The following is a 25,272-nucleotide window of genomic DNA, read 5'->3' on the forward strand; positions in this document are numbered from 1 at the left end:
TTTTTGTTAAACTTTTAATAAATTGCTATTAAATTGTATGTTTCATGATTTCAATTAATTAGACATGCTTTCTGATTTATAAAAAGATTATCTTCCTCAGGATTTTTGTTTTCTAGTACAAATATCTAAACATCCTTAAATAAAGCTACATCTACTTGAGATCCAAAATTAAGAAATTAAGTCTTGTTTTCTGAGAAATTGAACAAAACTGAGTTTATGCTTAAAACAAAATACAAGTATCTGTCAATGGGTATTAAAATTACTTTTCCATTTGAATTAAGTAGATTTTTTTCTGAATCCACCGGCAGATATTTGTTCTTGTTTTAATCATAAAATTACTTTCAGAAGATATCTTATGTCATTTTGCTTCTTAAGTAAATGTATCTTGATTTAAAACTCTTAGGATATTTGCACTGGAAAACAAGACAAAACTTCTGAAAAAGAACCACTTTTTTGCAGTGTGATCAGAAGGTACAGTAAAAGTTATTTCCATATTCTAGTGTTTGGGAGCACAACTACTCAAACTTAGTTATTTTTTGTAAAATTATTTAAAAACTAATGGAGATCTGCTGGAAATTGTATTTCCAAACTTTGACGTGTTGCTAATACAACTCATTGTGTGCTTCCTAGACATTTACATTTAAAGAACATATTGATGTGTTCCCTTGAATTTTCTTTAATTGGTCTTAAAAAGGTCTTCAATTTACTTTAATAAAACCTGCAGAAACCCTGTATTATAAATTGACATTTAATCAGTAAGAAATTGCTCTTCATAAGTGCATGCTCTGTAAAAGTTTTAAAAATCCTTATCAGTTAGCCACAAAAGACAAAGTTAAGTAAATTCCTATGTAAATGAGTGATGCGTAAATGACCAGTCAATTTGTTTCTTTAGAATTCTGGATATGTATTTCAGCATTAATAACGTAAATTGTTCCGGTAGGGTACAGATTTACAGACATTGTCCAATCCATTGAATTTTCCTAAAAACATTTATACACAATTTTCATTGGTTTTTAAAATATACATATCTTCCCTATAATACAAAGTTTCTTCTTCCATCTTGCTCCATCTGTATTCCGCCATGGCTGCAGGCTCGTGGATTGGAATAAAACACGAGGTTTAAAAACCCACAAAGAAAAGGTGGAATGATTTACACAGAACAAAATGAAATGAAACTCCTCTGGGCATCACAGGTTCTGGTATTTTGTGCTTTGGAGTTCAGGAGGGCCTTCGTTCTATCCCATCTCTCTGTAACGCTGACCCTCGCTGGAGGGCTACATGACCAGCGTCGACATCCTTTAGCTTCTTGCTGAAGTCCTTTCACGATGCAACTGATCTTTATATACGACACACAATCCCATTTTCTCATCTCACGACATGACTACCAATGAAAAACGAGATGTGACGGAAACCTTCTCAAAGAAACATGATGTGGGAGAGGAACATCAACTCAAACACTGGAGGGGGAATAAAAAAAATAAATTGCATTTGGCTGACCAAGAATGCCGTTCCAATGGCACGACACCTGAGGGGGAGCTACGCTACGGATCCATTGCTAAATCTTGACCACGATGGTCCGACCGCGTTCCACCCAGGTTGGCTGGCTGGAGCTCGATGGGTTGGTTTAGGCCAGTTCGTGACATTAGAGAAGTCCAGAGTCAAACTCATCCTCAGCCACTCTGAATGTACTTTTTTATAACCACGCATCCGTGTCTGAAAAGTGGACACGGCAGATTCTGCAGCAGCGTCCACGTGTTCGTGCAAGAGTCGAAGGTCTCCATGTTGCCCAGCGCTGGTCCCTCGCTGCTCACAATCCCTCCCGTTGCATAGATCTTCCCGTCTAGGATCGCCGCGCTGGGGGAGGAAGAACAAGAGACCATTTCCCTTTCATTTATGCTACACCATTTGTAATGTGGAACATCGTTTATTGCATTGTGTAGCGCAATCTACTGTTCATTAGACCAACCTGCAGAACTGCCTGGAGTGATTCATGTTGGGGCCGGCTTTGATGTTGCCCTTGTCTGGGTCGTAGATAGTGGTGGCTCGGGCGTAGGCTCCTCCCAGGATGAAGATAAAACCATTGAGGCTCACAGCGGGAGCGTACTTGTTATCTAAATAAGCCCAAAAGGAGCACAGGAGGCAAGAGAACAACAGATAGAAGTTACTTCTCTGATGTATGTTTCAGCCACAGATGAATTTTCCCCTGGAATAATAGTGTTATTTTGGCATTATCACGGGTCTACTTACACATTGTGCTCAATGAAAGATATATGGTGCTTTTTGGAGCTACAAGTAAATCATACGACTGCTGGGACGTCTAAATTCTTATCAGCACGACTTTACAATGTTATTTCAGAAGATTCCTGTGAAACGGCTGATAATTAATGAGGTAGATTACGGGCTACCGTACTGTCTAGTACTGTGTTGTTTCTATTAGTGCTGCCCTCGACTGAAGATTTTTCTAGTCGACTAGTAGTCATTTATTTAAGCGATTAGTAGACTAATCGAATGTGTATATTAATAAGCCATATTAGTCATAATAATGAGCCTTTAATTGCCTATATATAATACATAATATCAGTGCTCAAGCGCACGCATAAAACTTGCCACAGCACACCGGCAAAAGTAATGATTATGAATGTGTCATGGAAAAATAGCAAAGAGACTGTCTAAACTTTTTAATCATTTATTGATAAAGTTTTCTGTGTTTTCAGCTGCAGAGACGAAGTCGACTCGTCATCTCCGCAGTAGTGGAAGCGCCTATATGAACCTTTACAGTTTTGAATGATCTATTACTCTTATCTGTATAACCAAAAATGATGGAGTATTTTAAGTTGTTTCCGGTGTTATTTCATTATCTCCGCAGTAGTGAACACCCCTATATTAACGTTTCATATGGATTACATAATCTGAGAATTATTGTTTTCCACTTGAATTGGTTGACAATCGCTTGACATTTCAAGATTTCTATAGATATATTTCTCATGTCTGTGAGGCAAGTATACTCTGAGTTTTGGTTTATTTTTTTTGACACGCTCAAGTTCACAGAGAACGAGACAGCAGAAAGCGCATCCTATTTATTTCTTTATTTTACCTATTTTCTTGTTATTGTGAGTTTACACAAAAGTACAGTTTTGAATGACGTATTACTCTTATCTGTATGGCCAAAAATGATGGAGTATTTTAAGCTGTTTCTGCTGTTATCAGGAAAAAAATGCAAGTGATCGCGCCGGTGCCTCCATATCTCCATATCTTGCAGTAAGCGCGCTATACTTCAGCTTCCTCACTCGGCACAAACACTTGGATATGCGCAGAATAGCGCACATTTATAGGTTAATGTTAGAGCGAGCAGCCATGTAAAGTTGCTATTACATGTTTCAAATGATAATTACATATTGTAATTACCACAAGGACATGCCGTTAATGATCTGTCCGTCACGGACTGCGTGACTTCGCCACAAGTTTTTTTTCTGCAACTAACTGACTAATAACATTTTTGCCCAACTACAGTAAGCCTCTTCTAGTTGACTAACGATTAGTCGAATATTAGGGGGTTTCTATGTGACGTCGTCAGTCTGCAATCTTCTGAAATAGGTTTTGAAGCGCTATTTGTAATGTATTTATGATTTTCTCTGCCACATTCCATTTCCCACGTCCCTGTATCCTTTATGCTTTACATTATTAAGCGGAGAATGACAAATAACGGCAAACAGATATATGGCGCCTGTTCCGTCTAATGATTCCATACAGAGGAAATTACCTCTGTAATACCCGAAGACCCTTCACAATGACAGGTTTTACTCACTCTATCCTTCTTCACACGGGGTAAATGGCCAAGAAACAGAAATAATCACATCTTTTCATGAGCAGGCAAATGACTGACAGCCCGACGCATGGTTGTGAACACGGAAAAGGTCGTCGAGCCGAATGCAAGAGAGAGGCTATCAGCCTTTGCTTTCTGACAGAGAAATTGTCTCCCAAACGATTACAGCTGGGCCAATTTATTACACCTATGAATAATTCACGTGTCTGCGTTCAAGGTTTTGTTTTGTTTTTTTCCGCACTTTCGACTGATGCGTCTCGTTTGAGAAGCCATGCACAGAAGCGATCTGTAAAACAGCCACTGGATTTAATGGTTGAAAAGGAAGTGCGAGATGGGCTCTCGCTTGGCGGCTTGACTGCCAGGTGCTTCTCATTAAACCCCCCCCCCTCGCTCGGCTTTGAGTGACGGTCCAGATAACGCCCTATTTTTATAGCACTCCATCCAGCATCAGTCACAGCAAGCGTTACCGAATTGATCGGCGGCATAACACAGGGGGAGGCGTCGTCTTCTGTAAAAAGAGCACAGTTCTGGCGCCCCCCTGGAACACATCTTTATTCCCCTCACAAAAACCACTGCTTTTGTGCCGAGTCACTTCATTTAAACTCCCTGAGTGCTTTGTTTGCATCATAAGCACATGCATCTCGCATGCAGTTTGAGTTGCCGGCGCCGTAGGATCAGCTCCGTTAAGTCCTAATCTCACCCTACGCAATGCTCTTTATCTGTTTGTTGTCTCGTTTTCAAACCCAACGTTGATGCTATCAGCAGAGCTCATTGTTGGGTTTGGCCCACGTTCTGCCTGCCACCGCTACTCGAGGGGCTCGAACGTCACGCCAAAGCTCGGTCTGCTTCTTTGATGCTGAAATCCTGCCACCGGCAAGACGTCTCAAGGTTTCGATCAAATGGGGGACCTGTATCTGGCACAATAGAGACATGAGAGATTCAGCTTTTTGAGAGTGAAACAAGACAACAACAACAGTTCGTGCCACCAATTTGCAGAGGTGTCTCGCTCAATTTTCGGGAGAGGTGAAATGCGGCAGAGAAAAGCTATTAAAAACGAAAGAAAGAGGAAAGGAGTTGTTTGAATAGCTAGATTCCCAGAGAGCTGAGTTGAAAATGGGGTGAGGACATCGGCAACAACCTTCGGTACTCAATAAACAAGCTGAAGTGTTTTATGTGAAACTACTTCAGTCAAACCCATCTCACACTGCCTTTTCACTCTGACGGATGACTCAAAGTATTGCTTGGCCAACTGACATGCTTTAAACATGTTTTTATAAACACTGGCTACCCTTCGTACTGGTAGTTTAGAGACCTAGGGGATGTTTGTCGATGAGGCAGCTCGAGGCGGCCCGATACGGTCTGACTGAGCACTAACAGAGACCAGTGGTGAGGCTGGGAGCCGGTTCAGTGATATCTCATCAGACTGTCCAGAGGCTCCCTGAATCACTTTTTAATGTGCCTGTACTCTAAAGACGCCCTGCAATCTTGTGTAATTTGTACAAGCAATTGTTTGCAATCAATTCTCCACCATCCACGTGGCTTCCAGTGGCACTTTGCCTGCTCGACCTTCACTGACAGCTTGTCTTGTTGGCACTGGCTGAACTAGTGTTTGCTCAGTAGTGTTTACTACGGACTGCAGGTCTTCAAACAACAGAATCACACTGGGGCTTTGAGGAAATGAACCTTTTAAAAGTCTTTAGCGTGAGGCTATTGACTGTGGACATGGCAGGGGAAAAAAGAATGGAACTCCCTCACTCTGGGTAAAAACGGCCTATAGGAAAATCAGACTTGCAGGCCTGTCAATCAGTGAGAACGAGCCAAAAACTACTGCTGCCAGGAAAGATGTAGTATTACTCCTAAAACAAACCATCCCATTTACAAATCCTAGTATTTATCCTTGTGTAGTCAAGTAAGATTGCAACAGTAATACATTATATTATTGTTTAAAAACACACACACACACACACACACACACAGTTACATACTTGTATGCTAAAAATGTGTTAGTATTTGAATTAACTTGTACCTAGATTATTGTTTATTACTGTTTAACATTAGATTCATTAAGTTTTTTTCTATAGCGTTTATTTATAAGTATATTATAAATTATTTACATATAATGTAAAAACATAATGCAAAATATTTAATATGCTATATTTTATTATTTAAATTTTATTATTTTAAATTATACATATACATATAAATTATACATGTGTGTGTGTGTGTGTGTGTATATATATATATATATATATATATATATATATGTGTGTGTGTGTGTGTGTGTGTAACAAACTATTATTTATTTAATTATTAATTAAATTACTTATATATCTGCAGTAGTGGACGCGCCTATATGAACATTTCATAGGGATTACATAATCTGAGAATTATTGTTTTCCACTTGAATTGGTTGACAATTGCTTGACATTTCAAGCTTTCTATAGATATATTTCTCATGTCTGTGAGGCAAGTGTACACTGAGTTTTGGTTTATTTTTGTGACGCGTTCAAGTTCACAGAGAACGAGACGGCAGAAAGCGCATCCTATTTGTTTTCTTTATTTTACAAAGGCACGTTTTCTTGTTATTGTGAGTTTACACAAATAAAGGTTTTGAATGACGTATCACTTCACAGTTTTGAATTATGTATTACTCTGGCCAAATATGATGGAGTATTTTAAATTGTTTCCGCTGTTATCAGGAAAAAATGCGTCACGTCGGTGCCTCCATATCTTGCAGTAAGCGCGCTATACTTTAGCTTCCTCACTCGGCACAAACACTTGGATATGCGCAGAATAATAGCGCACATTTATAGGTTAATGTTAGAGCGAGCAGCCATGTAAAGTTGCTATTACATGTTTCAAATGATAAGCCATATTTGAGGTTGATGGATGATAGGCGAAAGTTTGGATTTCCTGCATTCATATAACGTAAAAACAAAATACTAAATATTTAATATGCTATATTTTATTATTTAAATTATACATATACACACATACTGTATCTATCTATCTATATACTGTATATATATATATATATATATATGTGTGTGTGTGTGTGTGTGAAAAACTATTTAATAATTAATTCAATTAATTTATATATATAATACACACACACACACACATATATATATATATATATAACTTGAAATGTTAAATGTATTAGTATATGAAGAAATAAAAATAATAAAGATTAATAAACAGTTATCTACCAAATAGTTATCTATCAAATAAATGCAGTAAAAGCATTCATTATTGTTGCTCTAACTACCGCTGCATCTCCAGTGCCAGTATAATTGAGTATAATTGGATGTAAAAGGTCTCATGGTTTCATGATCTCTAAACAGTGGTGAACTCTGTGCCGTCTGTGTCAGCTTCATTTAAACATAATCATACATAAACACCTGCTATAAATGTGACTGTTTAACACAAAGGTAAACATGCAAATATACTCAAGTATATGAACAATCATTACAACAATTAGAGATGATCATGTGAAGACGAGGATCTTTGATTAAAGGTTGGAGAAATTAACAATAATCCATGTTTACCTAGGTTCCATGTACTGTATGCAACTTAATTTAATTACCAATTTAATGTAGTTTATGAAATGGCTTTTATGATGCCACAGCACAGCAATGACTGAGCTAATTGAAGCCTGAAAACCTCCTACTGCAAGTAAAGATGTTGAGTCCCACTCTGCCATATCAGTCCTGCTGTTCTTCTGCTACAATTGAGCCCATGAGCAAAGCAAACAACCTCATAAAAGAAGGCAGACCACAAACACAGAACCACCTTCTGGTGCCATGTTGACAAATATTTGTTTTGAAATTGTCTTTGGGTGGAACTCAAAGACGCACAAATGAACAACTTCCTGTTGTTCAAATGATCCTCTTACCGATCATGGGGGACTCTATAAAGCTCCAGGTGTTGGTCTGCGGGACGTAAGACTGCAGAACACCAGCTGAGCGTCCGGCCTCGTTCACTCCACCGAATACGTAGATCTTCCCTCCGCATACGGTGGCAGCTGCCGAATGAACAGGCTTGGGCAGCGGCGACACCGTCTCCCACTGATTTGTGATGGTGTCGTACCTGAAGGAAACAGAAGGGACACATTTGTTAACATTGCTGATATTTGTATAGTTTTAGCACCAACAGACTTTTCTCACAATGTGTCCTAAAACAAGGCCCAAGGGTGTACAGATGCAATCCAAAAGTGCTTTATTGTGAACACGGCGCATATAAAAACAACACTATATGCAAGTTAGAAACTGTTCCAATAGCTTGGTGTCAGCAGGGCTGTGCAAAATTCAGAATTGTCAATTCATGAGTGCAAATAAGTGAATTGGCCACAGTCTGCAGGAAGTTGAATAGAAATTTGAACTGCATAGAAATTGAACATGTAATGCATGCTCATATCTATCTATCTATCTATCTATCTATCTATCTATCTATCTATCTATCTATCTATCTATCTATCTATCATCTATCTATCTATCTATCTCGCATCTGTCTCTATCTATCTATCTATCTATCTATCTATGTATCTATCTCACATCTGTCTGTCTATCTATCTATCTATCTTGCATCTATCTATCTAGCATCTGTCTGTCTCTATCTGTCTATCTATCTATCTATCTATCTTGCATCTGTCTATCTATCATCTATCTATCTCGCATCTGTCTCTATCTATCTATCTATCTATCTATCTATGTATCTATCTCACATCTGTCTATCTATCTATCTATCTATATATCTTGCATCTATCTATCTAGCATCTGTCTGTCTCTATCTATCTAGCATCTGTCGGTCTCTATCTATCTATCTATCTATCTATCTATCTGCAGTATCTATCTTGCATCTATCTATCTATCTATCTATCTGCAGTATCTATCTTGCATCTATCTATCTAGCATCTGTCTCTCCATCTATCTATCTATCTATCTATCTATCTATCTATCTATCTATCTGCAGTATCTATCTATCTGCAGTATCTATCTATCTATCTATACTATATTGCCAAAAGTATTGGGACACCCCTCCAAATCATTGAATTCAGGTGTTCCAATCACTTCCATGGCCACAGGTGTATAAAATCAAGCACCTAGGCATGCAGACTGCTTCTACAAACATTTGTGAAAGAATGGCTCGCTCTCAGGAGCTCAGTGAATTCAAGCGTGGTACCGTGATAGGTTGCCACCTGTGCAATAAGTCCATTCGTGAAATTTCCTCACTACTAAATATTCCACGTTCAACTGTTAGTGGTATCATAACAAAGTGGAAGCAATCACAGAGCGGGATCAGCGCATGCTGAGGAGCACAGTGCGCAGAAGTCGCCAACTTTCTGCAGAGTCAATAGCTACAGACCTCAAAACTTCGTGTGGCCTTCAGATTAGTTCAAGAACAGTGCGTAGAGAGCTTCATGGAATGGGTTTCCATGGCCGAGCAGCTGCATCCAAGCCTTACATCACCAAGTGCAATGCAAAGCGTCGGATGCAGTGGTGTAAAGCACGCCGCCACTGGACTCTAGAGCAGTGGAGACGTGTTCTCTGGAGTGACGAATCACGCTTCTCTGTCTGGCAATCCGATGGACGAGTCTGGGTTTGGTGGTTGCCAGGAGAACGGTACTTGCCTGACTGCACTGTGCCAAGTGTAAAGTTTGGTGGAGGGGGGATTATGGTGTGGGGTTGTCTTTCAGGGGTTGGCCCCTTAGTTCCAGTGAAAGGAACGCTTAATGCTTCAGCATACCAAGACATTTTGGACAATTTCATGCTCCTAACTTTGTGGGAACAGTTTGGGGATGGCCCCTTCCTGTCCCAACATGACTGCGCACCAGTGCACAAAGCAAGGTCCATAAAGACATGGATGAGCGAGTTTGGTGTGGAGGAACTTGACTGGCCTGCACAGAGTCCTGACCTCAACCCGACAGAACACCTTTGGGATGAATTAGAGCGGAGACTGCGAGCCAGGCCTTCTCGCCAACATCAGTGCCTGACCTCACAAATGCGCTTCTAGAAGAATGGTCAAAAATTCCCATAAACACACTCCTAAACCTTGTGGAAAGCCTTCCCAGAAGAGTTGAAGCTGTTATAGGTGCAAAGGGTGGGCCAACTCCATATTAAACCCTACGGATTAAGAATGGGATGTCATTAAAGTTCATGTGCACGTAAAGGCAGGTGTCCCAAAACTTTTGGCAATATAGTCAGTCTGTCTGTCTGTCTGTCTGTCTATCTATCTATCTATCTATCTATCTATCTATCTATCTCACATCTGTCTGTCTGTCTCTATCTATCTATCTATCTATCTATCTATCTATCTATCTATCTATCTATCTCGCATCTGTCTATCTATCTACCTATCTCGCATCTGTCTGTCTACGTCCAATTCTGCATCCTGTTTGCTATCTCAATTAAAATTTAATTTCAATTCGAAATCAATTCAGTTTGGAATGGTGCACAATCCTGGATATCAATGATGAAACGTTTAACGAAATGGCTCCCAACCCTTCTGTTGATGAGTCACGCATGTTCCATGTACAACCCAGCAGAGCCCCACGACCATACGGTGGAATGCGGTTCCTCGCTTCACAGTATGTCATGTGCTGCCATCAAACGCACGAGAGCCGTCCAGCTGGAGAGCTCATCCTCAGCCATTGTTCTCAGGATCAGTAATCAGGCCTCCGTCGCTCCTAATTGCTCTCAATGACAACTGCGAGAAGCTCCTCCAGCACGTGCTACAGCTCGACTGAGGTTCAGCCTGAGTCTGTCTGTGTTCATCTATCTCCTGTTGGGGTGATTGCCACTGAAAAGGTCACCGTGAACGGCTGAGTCAGCTTCAGGGAACATCTCGAGAACAGTCGCTGAGAGTATTGGACAATGGTTGGCGTATAGGAAAATGCTTTAGCTCTTGTGGCTATTGATTAACTATGTAATGAATCAAACATCTGAGGACATGGAACACAATTATGAAGCGAAAGTAACTGATTACTAACCGCAGATACTTTCTGTATGATAAATGCATGAACAGCTTTGCCAATATTTCAATTCACTGCAGGCAACATTAGTGGAGGTATAAAGATGATGAGAAAAATAATACAGCAAACAGGAAGAGAAGCCTCAGGCTACAAATACATTAGCAACAGCTAGCACAAATCGAGTGAGACCGCCGCAGCCATCAAATAATGCAAAAAGCCTGCAAGTAATGACAAGAGACTCAACTATCTGAGCTTACCTCTGACAAGTTTTACTTTTTAAGTGCACACTTCAAAAAGAACATTTTCTCCAGTGTTTTGACACACACACACACACACAAAAACTTTTTGTGGTTTGTTTTGTGCCATCAGTCTTTTTTATTGTCTGTAATTTACTGTTGTAGTTGCTGAACATTTGATATATATGTCTGCACTGTATTTTTACTCCATTACCTCCCTGCAATGAGTTAAACATGATAATAAAATAATAACCTTAACATCAACTTTGACTCCCAGAATATACCAAGGCATCAGATGTACAAATCCCAGGTTTTCCCATGTTAGAACTATTAGAAATGTTTGACTATTATCTATCATAATAACCAAATACCAAAACTAGCTATGTTTAAAACACATCAAATGTCTCTGTAAGCCCTTAAAAGGAGATTTTGACCTGTCCCACCCCACATGTCATAACCTTCTCAACTACAATTAAAAACAATGGCATATTTTTATATAAGTTCATATTTTAGCATTCAACATTTCTGTTGAATTGATATTTGATTAAAATGTTTTTTATGTAACTTTTAATTTTTAACTTATTTTATTTGCCAATAAAAAATAATAAAACATCATAAATAATAATAATTTAATTGTCCCACATTTTGTTTGCATCTAATTTCTTAATTTTAACAGAAATTGTAGTGCTGACACATAAAACATAAAAATTGGACCTCATGAGGGTTGACGATCGCCTCAAGCACCTCATTTTTTTAATTTTTTTTTTAATTTTCAGGCTCTTTTTTGTACCTTATTCATGGAAAGAAAAAATCCTCTTAAGAAAAGAAGTCTTTTATGCTCACCAAAGCGGAATTTATTTGATCAAAAATTCAGTAAACAGTACTATTGTGAAATATTATTACAATTTAAAATAACTGTTTTCTATTTGAATATATTTTAAAATGTAATTTATTCCTGTGATCAAAGCTGAATTTTCAGCATCATTACTCCAGTCTTCAGTGTCACATGATCCTTCAGAAATCATTCTTATATGCTGATTTGCTGCTTAAGAAATGTTTCTTATTATTATCAATATTGGTATTTTTGAGGAAATCCTGATTCTTTGAATAATAGAAAGTTCAAAAGAACAGCATTTACTTGAAATAGCAATCTTTTGTACCATTATAGATGTCTTTACTGTCACTTTTGTTCAATTTAATGCATCACTGATGAAAAAAAAAAAAAAAAAAAAATTCTTAAAAGAAAAAGAAAAATCTTACTGACCCCAAACTTTTGAATGCTAGTGTATATTGTTCAAATACAGTCAAATAAAGTTAAAACATTGTATTGATCAGCTTCATACCTCGACCATTCTAGGACTGTTCACTATAGAGGCGACTAAGAAGGGAATGAAATGAGAGTGAGATGGAGTGAACAAGGTATGAAGCACATAATGAGACCATCTCCACTATCGATGTTATCCGGTTGAATGCGCCAGGCTCGACCGGCATATAGAGCTGATCTGTTCTCTATGATGATATCATCAGTGCTCCTGTAATTATAAGAGCTACTGTACTGTGACCCACATTTACCCCCTCACAATCCACACTCTATTTAATCACATGAGAGCTGGAGGGGAGGGGGAGTATCCGATTGGCTGCTTTGATAACCTGTGGGCCACAGGGAGCCAATGAGTTCAGACGGAGGAAGACAGTGAAACGCATCCGGTGATGAGGGCTGTTCGGAAACGTGAATAGAAAATCTCCTCATGCTCGCTCTGATAAAGCCAGTGACTTTAAATTATGGCGAAAGTGTGGGACGGCACTTCTGAGCGCCTGTCTGACCTTATCTTTTCTTCTGTCCTTGACAAACCAGCTTATCTCTCGTCCCTCTCAGGTATATTCACACAACACAACTGCGGTCAAGGGTCAAGTTCATCCCACTTGCCATGCCAGCGGCATAAACATGCTAACGATTTCCATGCACAGTGAGGACTGGAATCGATACATTGAGGCCGTGTGTTGTACAGCGTTAACCGAATTATCTGTGGCAGATTTTACACATCAATCATAACCGCTCCTTACAAACTCTCCAGTGCTGGACGCACGCCTGCAACTTGCAAACTGAATTCTTTGTTAATGCACTAAGAAGATACAATTCATTGGCCTGTTGGGGAATTTTTTTTTTATTGTGATTATAGTAGTAGTGTTTTCCAAGCCAAGGATCCTCATATTTAAAGGGGACATATCATGAAAATCTGACTTTTTCCGTGTTTAAGTGCTATAATCTACCAAACCAGAAAACGTGGAAAAGGGCAACCCAGTAACTTTGTAAAATTCATATACCAGTATGTAACATTTAAATTCATATACCAGTATGTGCAAGTCATTTTACACCAGACTAATTTGCACACAAAGGGTCAGTAAAATTGCATAGAACTTGATTCTCAAAGATGGATCGATACCAACTGTTCATGATCCAAATTCATGTATATTTCGTGATGTTTGCAAACTGTCTTTCTGAATGTGTTTTGTTAGCACAATGCTAATGTACTGTTAAATGTGGCTAAAGTTACCATTCTTTGTTACTGTATTCACAGAGACCAGAGCAATATCGTTGTTTTCATTTTTAACCCAAAAACGCCTGCAGTCTGTATAATTCATAAACGCATTTTCATTCTTGTTGAGTCTCTCCAACAGTGTGTAGCTTTCAGAATCGAATGTTAAAAAACATCCACAAAGTACATGCCATACCTACATGATCTGATATGCTGCATCACGAACAGTATGTAATGATCCATTTTGAGAGTTATATTTGCTGTGTGAGCTTCTCCATTATTATTTATGCCTCAGTGTATTGGAATCACGAGCTTGGGGGCGGGGAGCATGACCTCATTTGCATTTAAAGGTACACACACCAAATCAGCGCATTTTTTTCTCCCACCCAAAAATAGCCAGTATAATAAAAAATGAATGGGGTATTTTGAGCTGAAACTTCACAGACACATTCTGGGGACACCAGAATGTGTAAAAAGGGGCATAATAAATCAACTTTAAGGTTAGGGGTTTTACAATTAAATGATCTAAGCTTCTATTGCATGATTTTCTAAGTTATCAGACCACAATTTTCAAATAGTGGACAATAAAACAGACAAAACCCCCATTTAAGGAGCGAGTCGTGCCGTTGTAAGAAACCACACAGAACACCTGCAACAGCCTAGCAAGATCAATGTTATTTTAGTATTGTTTATATGCTATTACAGTATTTATGAATGTTTTAAAAGGTATGTGACTTTTTCCCCTCTAGCCGTTAAAAAACAAAACTGCATGCATTTTGTGGAAGAACACTGTTTTGGTTGTGCTTCGGCTCTACTGAATATGGTTATCATACTGCTCATAAAACATTCACTACTAGGCTTAAGAGATATAACCAGTTTAGATGGAAAGGATCTCAAGCTGAAGACATTACTGTAGCTTTACCCATTAATAGACATGCACATTGAAAATAAATTCCAGCACAGCGCTACAAAAACCAACATGAAATGAGCCTCTTCACAATAGATAATGCTTCACAATGAAGAAAGCTACATATGGCAATTTATCTGTTCCATAAAATACCTTTCTCACCTGTTAAGTAATAAAAAGTTTTTCATATCCCTCAGTTTACACCATCTCAGAAAAGGCAAGCCAATGTTGATTCTTGTTTTATTACAAGCTCTGTCGCGTTCTCTTTTTTTTTTAATGAGTGATTTCCCGGAGGTTTAACCATCCTGACAGGTCTAAAATATAAACACTTGTAATAGGCTTACCATAGTGAATCTTATCACTATGATAGTATTGATGATATATTGAATTTTCAACACTTTGGCATCTGCATAGCAACACTTGGCAACCACACACTCTAACATCATAGTGGCAGTTTTTGCACTGAAAGCAGAGTTCACATAACATCAACATCTGGTTATGAATACATTTACTTCATAATTATTAACATATTTCAACTGATGTAGCCATTTTTATAAAAGAAATTAGCCCCGAGAGGCCATTATAATGATTTTACAGCAGTTAAAGAGGGTTTTCAGCTTCATGTCATGCCTAATTACACTCCATTTCTAGGGCAAAATCACTGTAATACTGTCTCACATGGCTTATTGCTTTAATCCACGTATATGTAGAATTCAATACATTTAATAGTTTCAAAACTATTTTATTTACAATAAGAATGTTTCATTTTCTATTGGACAATAAAAGCAAGATTCATCTCAACTTGCCAAGGATAACACAAAGTCTTTTCATTGTGGTCTTTGATATTATAAAATAATTCATGGCATCTGGCATGTAAAAAATAAATAAATACATAAACAGATAGAATACACTTTAAACTGCATCATAAAAGAAGTTTGTCTAACAAAAGCATTTTTATGTTTTAATTTATATTACTGTTTCATCAGAGATTAACAGTTTTGTGAATATATAAAACAACTTTTTGCACTGTGGATTTTGATCAAAACATAAAGCAAATATTAAATATTTATATTGTTTAATTTATATAATATAATATATATTTATCTGATTATTTGTAGCATACTTTTTTCAGAAAAAATCATTGTACTATCAATCTTAAGCCTAAAATTTATTTGCCTTAATTTCTGTTTACAAAAATGGTTTAAATTTCCATCTCAGTTTTAGTTAGCAATAAACCCTGCTCTGCACACTGAAACTGCAGGCATCCAAAAACTACACTTAGCTCTATTCTGAGAGGTAAACGCATTAAAAAAGATGTGTTTTTTGAAAAGAAGCTTTTTGATGGCAGAAAAAGACATACTCTCACCTTTGTGCCTCGTCACAATAAATAAACAGCATTTGATGGACTTAATTTGCAGCCTGAATCTTGTTTCACGCACGCTAAAGCGGTTTGTAATTGAGGTTACGGCCCCTCACAGAGACATCACTGACGGCTTCTGCTTCACGGTGGATGTTCCTCACACGCACACGCAACTGCAATTAAACTTGTGTATTATTTATTTCAAGGTAATCAGCACAGGAAATGGGTTAAGCGTTAACGTTCCTGCAGTGAAACGCTGTAATGCGAAAGCATTTGGATGCAGTGATGTCACAATCTCAGCGTGATTTATTGCGAACTCTTGCAGCGTTGTCTAAACAAGCCAGATGATTTCTCTCTCTCTTTTTTTTAATTGTTTCTGCTTAGAAAGTCTTGTAAACCAGGAGGGGAAATGTGGGTTTGTATCAGAGCTCTCTGACAGGCTTCCCTGCATTTGAAAGCACCAGACGTTCACAGTTACAAACGCTGTACCTGTCAACCGGGATCAGAGGTTAATTGTCCGGGGACACTGCGGGATGACAGCCGCGATCTACACCATAGTCGTACAGTACTTCTTGGAGAATAAACTTGCCAATTCTCTTTGGAAAAGAGGTGACCTTTGCTTTCTGAGGTCTTTATAAAGGTCATCCAGTTGGACAGTCTACAGATAAAGATCCTTTAACAGTCTAGTTGGTCAGTTTTGAGGAACTGCTGGAATACGAGCTATAAAGGATCTAAGAAAAAGGAATGCCAGGCCTAAGTTTTTTGCTAGATATGCAGTTTTTTTGAGATTATTAGTGTAAAGTTTAATACTGTGTCACTTTTTTTGAATATAGCAGCGGTTCTAGGATGACTGATTGGACTAAAATATGGTTGATCGATTGGACTAAAATATGGTTAAACAATTACAAAAATCTCAAATTAATAACCCATGTGGGTAAAAATCAATTGTTAAGAACTCATAAGAGCTCTATTATTGATTCTACTTCACACATCATTTTCACACGTTACAGTACTTAAGAAATGTATCTTAATTTATTACAATAAATTAAGATATAATAAAATAAATTAAGATATAAACTGCATTTACTGAAACCAAAATATATATCAAAATATACATCTAAACCAAACCAATATCTAAAATATATAAAAATGCACAGCAGAATAATTCAAACGAAAAAAACTATGTCCAAGATTCATTTCGCCGATAGCCTCGTGGGCAGCACCGGCAGATATCGCTGTTGCGATTCAGGTGACCCAAATTCGAGTCCCGGCTCGTGGACCTTTCTCGACCCCATCCCTCTCTCTTTCCCACTTCATTTCCTGTCTGCTTACTGTCCTATCAAAATAAAAGCAAAAACTGCTAAAAAAATAAATAATAATTTTGGAATCAGTTCGTGACTCTTGGAATCGGATCAAATCGAGATGTACCTAAAGATTCCCACCCCTAATAGAAACTAAACAGAAACATGTCCATAAAATAAAAATGAATGAATCAAAACCTGCTGAAACCAACTAAAACTGAACTCTAAAGTACATCTGAAAACAACAAATGATTTTAGGATATCAACCTTGGCACAGAGTGTCTCTGAACATCTTAATTAAGGTGTGTGTTATCTGGTGCGCTGCTAATAGCTTCATCACTGTCTGTAAATTAATTCTTTAGAGCTTCTACACTTTCACAGAAATCATTGTCCTATCAATAAATTAGTAGGCTCTGGGGACATGTAACTTTGGTTCATTACATATATATTTTAATTATATATCAAATTAAAATATGTATATAATAATATATAAATAATATATAATTATATATCAAAGTTTAGTTCTAAAACAATGAAAGTGCAAAGTAAGAAATCCTGACAAAAGCAGCCATATACATAGATATTATGTCACACTACAACTTAGGTAAAGAAGCAAATAACCTTCAGAATCAAGCAAGAACTACCTGTATCACACTGAACCCTTTCATAAGTAAACATAAACCTGATCTTGTGCCAGAAAAATGTTTCAGGAACATATTCATACTTTGGCTATTAGTTATAATCAAGGACACAGCGCATTCAAAAAGAATAAACACTGAATCAGTGTATATATTATAAAACTAAAATCTCGTTAGCAATTTCGTTAGCAGTATGCATCGGATGTTCATGTCATCTGACATTACCTGCTCTTAAAGGGCCGGTACAATCAGTCCAAACAGATATGTCTAGTAATCTCTCTGATCTCACCAATTTGTGATGTGGCTCTTCCAGGCTTCCAGTGGCGTGTGCACACACAGTATCCGTTCTCAATCTCGCTCTATCACTGCAGAGGGCACCTTGAGCCTCCATCAGGAGAACTCCGCACAGCACTCGGACTTAATTGGATTTGTGCATCACACACAAATTGTGACATTACAACTCGACGGCGGAGTAGGTCATGCGCCAATTACCAAAGCTCACGGCGCGAGCCGTCGCGGCCACGGAAGCTCGCCTAAGACTTCATTACCCGCCCGGTGCTTCCCTTTTCATTATGTGCTGAATGAAGCGGTGCTTACCATACACCAAAAGTGCTGCTGTTCGTGTCAGACGGTATCGACGGATGCAGAGGACGGGGAAAAATACAGCCTGTGACTGTGTTTCGTGTCTTTAATGAGTCACAGCAATCTTTCAATACTGCCTGCCATGTGCTTTAAAGAAAGATACAGCTACACATTACTTTCCTGTGACTTTATATCACTTTATATCAACTTTTCTCTTGATTTCATTTGCCATCCATCAATTCATCACAGGTTGAAATGGTGAGTACATCATTTACAGTGGGAAAATAAAATGACAAAGCTTCCGCCAGACCGCCTTCCGTATTCAAGTTATGAAGAAAGTGCAAACTGGCATCGCGTCAGTTACACTTTTTCTTTAAGTTGAATAGGAAAGGCGTAGGACGTACACCAAAAAATGGTGCTATATAGTACTAAAAGTGGTTCTTTGGCTCGTAATCATAGGGGAACCACTTTAAGTGCTGTATAGCACCAAATCTTGGTGCTTCAGTGGTTCTTCAGCGGTTCTTCACTGGTTCTTTGGGATGACTGAGGTGCTATATAGCACCGCTACTGTATACAGAACCTGTTAAGCCCCTGTATGGTTCTTCAGCAGTTCTTCAGAGGTTCTTTGGGGTGGTTAAGGTGCTATTTAGCACCACTGCCACACAAAGAACCTGTTAAGCCCCTTTAAAGGTTCTTTACGAGCCAAAGAACCACCGTTGGTGCTGTTTAGCACCATTTTTGTTGAAGAAATAAAATGTGAGATGGCATCTCTTATGGGTTCTACATAGCACCATTTGACAAAGGTGCTGTAGGGCCACCAAAAGTGATTCCCTATGATTACGAGCCAAGAACCAACTTTTTTTGTGTATAGTGTAGAGTAAGCTTTATGAACTGCAAGAGTTTTACACTTTCTTCGTACGTAGAATACTGAAGGCGGTCTGGCTGAAGAGAGATATTTTACTTCATAACTTGTTAAATTTGGATTTTTTTTTTTTTTACACAAATGCATCGCTTTGCTTCAGAAGGCCTTTATTAACCCCCCGGAGCTGTGTGGAATATGTTTATGATGGATGGATGTGGCTGGAGACCTTGATGGCTTGAGGGTGAGTAAAGCTTGGGCTAATTTTCATTTAAAAAGTGAACTAATCCTTTAAGACGCTGCGGAGACATGTCACATCCTGATGTCATGTGTCTTCACGGGATGTGTGTGAATGCGCACACAGATTACAGAAAATCACCGCCAGTGTAAATGAACCAAAATCAAACGGTCCCAGGACAAATCCCGGAACACATTAGCAGTGTATTTTCCCGAATCTCTGTGTGAAAGGGGCTCAACAATTAAAGGGATAGTTTACCCAAAAAGTGAACTATCCCTTTAAGAGTGTATTTAAGGGAATTTCTTTCTTCTGCTGAACACAAAAGAAGATATGTTGAAGAATATGGGTAACCAAACAGTTGATGGACCCCACTGACTTCCATGGTATGGAAAAAAATACTATGGAAGTCAATGGGGACCATCAACTGTTTAGTTACTGACATTCTTCAAAATATCTTCTGTTGTGTTCAGCAAAAGTTCATTTCAAAATTCATAGGTTTGGATTGAGGGTGAGTAAATGATGACAGAATTTTCATTTTTGGATGAACTATCCTTTCAAAGATAAAGCGGTCTTAAAGTGACGTATCTTTATCATAAGCTGTAGCTGTTTCTACTGCTCATATACATCCACTGATGTACAGCTGCAATATTAATTCATTTATTTAATTAATAATTCTAAGTCTCTACTGTAGTTTTTAAATCAATTTATTGCATCCTTGCTGTATAAACAATTAATTTCCAAAAACATACTTTTGAATGGTACTGTATATTCACTTCTCATTTTTAAAGCAAAAACTGTACCACAAAACTAACAGTAACACTCATCTTCACAAAATCCTATGAAAATGAAGTTTAATCATGCCATTTAAGAAAATTTGAGCACTTGAAAAGGTCAAGCAGAATAACTGCTCCCTCAAATCTGAGAATAATTTTATGTCAAAAAGGAGCAACTCAAAGTACTATTAAAATATTTGAATGATTTATGAATATTTTTAAATTGTACTTTCAGTTCTGACTTGCAATGAGCAAATACTCTACTACAGACCTGATCTCATACACACCACACAGACTTTTATTTATTTATAAAAGCAGTACAATCTAATATTTCGTGACATCACGACCAGCATATCTCCTGGAGAAAATTGTGGATATTCCTAATCTTCCCTGCGGTTTTGTTCATCATTCTCCCTGTTTCTCAAGCACAAGCCGTATCTTCCGTCAGCAAACCCTCGGCTTTCCACAGCTGGAGGGGCAGAGGGAAAGCAGGAAGGAACAAGAGAAATGAGTTGCCCGCCGGTGCAACTTGGAAATCTCCCAAACCATCAGCCAGTCATTTATCTGGCTGATGGTACACAGTCTCGCTCAGACATCCATTACTTCCACCAACCTAATACCCTCCTTGGGTGTAGCCGAAATATATCCCTGTCAAAGCACACATGACTGCAGAAGTGACACCGGGAAGCCACGGCTGCTCTGGGGTCAGTGAAGATTCAGGGCTCAGGCCACTGTGAATGCGGCTGAGGTCGACCTTTGACAAAATACTGGAGTATGATACACTTTAAAATAAATGTTGAAACGTTTTATCTGTTTTGAGTCATTTTTTCCCTCTTTCTTTCTTACTGAAGCAAACGCTAAAAAGTTCCCACTAACCCCAGGCAAGGCCAAATATAAGAATTCTCTCTATGTTAAAATGCAAGGATTTTAGCTTTATGTGTCCAATGTCAACTATACACTGATGAAATATGCCATCGGCTCGCTGTTTGTGAAGCTCATGGAATCGTGTCTTATTAAAAGAGTTTCACAAGAACTGTAAATATTTTAAAGTCTACAACTGTATATTCTGTGTTTCTGTGTCTTCAGTATGTCAAGTATTCGCCACTTATTATCCTGGATGAAAGGAAAGTTTTCCCGCAAAATTATCAAACAGGTTCAATATTTTTGCTGTTGTTTGTGCCATGATTCATAAGAGCCTTGATTCAGAATGAGCAACAATATGCTAATATGTAATGATGATTTTAGCTGTGTTCTGATTCACAATCAAACAAACAGATAAATTAAAACAGATAAATAAATAATTAAAATGACAAAATTATAAATAAAACAAAAAAAAAATACAATATATTATTTCTCTTCTGCTCACAGAGGCTGCATTTATTTGATCGAAAATACAGTAAAAACAGTAATATTGTGAAATATTATTTCAATTTAAAATAACAGTTTTCTAATTTAATGGTTTATAATATAATGTAATTTATTCCTTACTTCAGTGCCACATGATCGTTCAGAAATCATTCTAATATTCTAATTTGCTGCTCAAGAAACATTTCTGATTATTATCAATGTTGAAAACACTAGCACTGCTTAATATTTTCGGGGAAATTGTGATACATTGATAAATAGAAAGTTCAAAAGAACAGCATTTATTTGAAATACAAACTTTTGTAACATTATAAATGTCTCTACTGTCAATTTTGATCATTTTAATGCACCCTAGCTGAATAAAAGTATCAATTTCTTTAAAAAATAAAAATCTTACTGACCCCAACTGACCTGACTTTTGAACAGTAGTGTATTTTTATTTTTGTTTTTTAAAAAAGCTGTTCTTTTGTATTTTCTTTTGTAATTTCTATAAAGCGCTATAAAAATAAAGGTGACTATGGTTGCGAACAACGGCATAGAAACCACAACTGAAATTTAAACATCAATGTTTGGTGTTTATTTCTTTTTATCTGAGGTGGTGCACAATGAATAGTTGGTCGGACTGAACAAATATGCTCCTTGATATTTAGAATCTCACTTAAGTTGTCCGAATACTCTTCCAATCAAAATTTAATGCCTCAAGAAACCTAAAAGTTCCTCTTTTGGGAGGCAATGCAAACATATTCATTGAGAGGCCCAGATTCTTCTCATTAGATACCCACTAGGACTAAATATGCCCCTTTCTGAGATGATGGAAGAAGATGAAGCTTTTTCTGGCCATGAGCTCAGCGAACTGAGTCGGAGGGAGCGAGCCACCCCGCCGAGCGTGTCGCTCCAGGAGGCTGGCTATCGAACGCTGCCCGCGGTCACGCGTATGGAGCCGGGGTTGAGGAGACGGGTGAACGGGAGCGGAGAGGTTTGTAATTAGAGAAGGGGTTTAGGGAGGTTTTGGCTCCTCTTCAGACTCATTTTCCACACCAGCAGAAGGAACGAGAGGCAGGGGACGGGTCTCTAACTAGCGGGGAAGAGAAAGTTGGAGGAAGGGGGAGCGGGCGCAGCGGGTGATGGCGCTCTGAAGATTCGTAATCCCACCGTGTGTTGGATTATCACAGCGGGGTGCGAGGGAACATAGCTTGTGGTACAGAGAACCCGCACACATGCCCATCACGCCCCCTTCACCCATCATTACATGCACACACACACACACACACATTCACACACCAGGGGCAGATATGAACTTTTCCATTAAGGTGCAATATTTACCTTATTAAATGCATCTTTGTTGTCTTGTATGTCAAATACTTAATCAGAATACTAAATAAATAAATACAATTTTATCAACAAAAGCCATATATACAGTACACTGCAAAGGTGGAACACATTTTTACAGATAGGTGGCATACATGTATTTTTTAGAGCGGCAATATTATGATAAAAATCATTGTCGATTATTGCTCTTGATACTGTAATAATGATTACTTGTAATAAAAAAAAAACATACAATCAATCATATTCTGGCAACACATATACAACTAAATATAATAAAACATACTATGAATTCATTTATAGCTTCTTTACGCATTAGAAAATCAAGACTTCACATTTGTTGTCTTAGCAGCATTAAAAACAGAACAGTTATTTAAACTGTGAATAAATTATAGAAAGCGCAACACATTCTCACTGCCAACTCGTCACATACGGATGCTTGGTCAGGACCCCTTGGCATCACTTTTTCATTTTTAATTTAGTGTCATTTTTCACTGTGCAGGGTACGCCATTGCTTTCAATGAGTAACCGTCTGCGGTGGGCATGGAAATTTTATTGTTATGATGAAATTATGTATATTGGAGCATAATTTTGCCATTATGACATATATGTTAGGGTGTTATTTCCAATTTAAACAGCCACAATAATTTTATTTTCATTTATTTTATTTTTTATTTACACTATTTAGACAAATTTGAGCATGTAACTGAACGTGAAATGAAGGATACAACAGATGGATGGATTTTTTTTTGAGAGAAATTGCTGAATTACACTTAAACTTAAAGGTGCAGTATGTAGGATTTCTGTCCGCTAGAGGTCTCTAGAGACCTATTCAAAACAAAGGCGTAGCTTGATGACGGCAAGTTTGAGCGAGGAATCTTGGGACATGTGATCTTCACATCACAGCCGGTGGAAACAATCGGGATAGGACTCAGGAAGAAATCATGTTCATGGATGTGATTATTAACGTTATTGTAGCATGAAGTAAAGCAGGACCGAGTGTTGTGGGAGCTGAACGAGCAGCGGAACTTTTGTTATGCCACAGTCGCTGGCGCCGCTTCCGCTTTTCCGGTCATGAGTATGAGGTAACGCAGCTCTGTTTATCATATTAGATACATTCGTGTGTGTTGAAAATGTAATAATGTTACTCTGTGCGTTCGCTCGGTGGCTGCTGTGAGACACTTTTGCACACTGCAGTAAGCTAGATCGATTTTAGAATATCATCTTAATATCATTTTAGAATATTATCACGATTTTCTAACGATTTACAAATAGTTGGAAACATTTGGGATATTGTAAGTACTCAAGTGAACAAAATATATAACACTGGCCTAGTGGTTTTTGGATATTTTACTGCAAAAATCTTACATATTGCACCTTTAAGTATTGGGTTTCAACTTGCTTAAATATCTGATAATATAAAAATAAAAAACTTTAAATCGGTTCAAATGTTGACACATCTTACTAAGATGCGATTATATAGTTTATACTCTTTCTTATATACAGAAATGGACCATGGTGTACATATTTAGACAGACACTTATGATAGCTGCCTGAATCATAATAAAGCACTGTTCGCTGTTGGCCAGAGGAGAACTGGCCCCCCGACTAAGCCTGGTTTCTCCCAAGGTTTTTTTCTCCATTTTTACACCTGTTTGCCACCTGATGTCACCTGTTGGAGTTTGGGTCCCTTGCCGCCGTCGCCTTTGGCTTGCTTAGTTGGGGACACTTGACATTTGATATTCAACAGTGTTTTGATCTGCCTGCATCGACACCATTGTATGCGAACTGAACTGAGCTGGATGATGACATCACTGTTTACTCCAGTGCTTATATAGATAAATTAATTAAATTAATAACTATTGATCCTTACAACGGAATGAATCAATACTGAATTTACTTAAGCTGGACAATGACACTATTTTCTTTAAGAGCAGCCAAAAATTATATACCAGTTATCACTGTAAAGCTGCTTTGACACAATCTGCATTGTAAAAAGTGCTATATAAATAAAGGTGACTTGACTTGAGTTTGTGAACCCTGTTTTGTTTTCAAACAGTTTAACAAACAAACGTTACTGCCACTCATCAAGGACAGACTGTCACAGTTGCTAGGCGACAAGAACAGTCTTCCATAGGCTAGGCCGTCCCATTTAACGATGCTTAGTCTGACCTTCATGGCTTTCGAAGGCGTGGCCTTTTGAAGTCAGAGTCCTTTGAAGGATGCAGCCTCTGAATTGGGACACAACCTATGACAGCTTTCATTGTGAAACGGCATTGGCTCTTGTGTGTCTCGTGACCGACTGCGTCATGCTAAAGTTCGGGTGTATCTTTTGAAAGAGACATGCGTTCACGAAG

The 25,272-nt window shown here is 38.0% G+C and overlaps 1 protein-coding gene across 1 annotated transcript in view; it reads right to left on the minus strand.

The window, feature by feature from the left end:
• Nucleotides 1-732: 732 nt before the first annotated feature.
• LOC127502513 (kelch-like protein 29) overlaps nucleotides 733-25,272 on the minus strand; it is a 269,801-nt gene continuing 245,261 nt past the window's right edge. Inside the window, 3 exon segments of the mRNA XM_051875482.1 lie at nucleotides 733-1,854; nucleotides 1,967-2,111; nucleotides 7,719-7,912. Of these exon segments, the coding sequence (XP_051731442.1) occupies nucleotides 1,671-1,854; nucleotides 1,967-2,111; nucleotides 7,719-7,912 (523 nt within the window). The 3' untranslated portion in view covers nucleotides 733-1,670.

This window comes from Ctenopharyngodon idella, chromosome 20 (genome assembly GCF_019924925.1).
Source record: "Ctenopharyngodon idella isolate HZGC_01 chromosome 20, HZGC01, whole genome shotgun sequence".
NCBI lineage: Eukaryota > Metazoa > Chordata > Actinopteri > Cypriniformes > Xenocyprididae > Ctenopharyngodon > Ctenopharyngodon idella.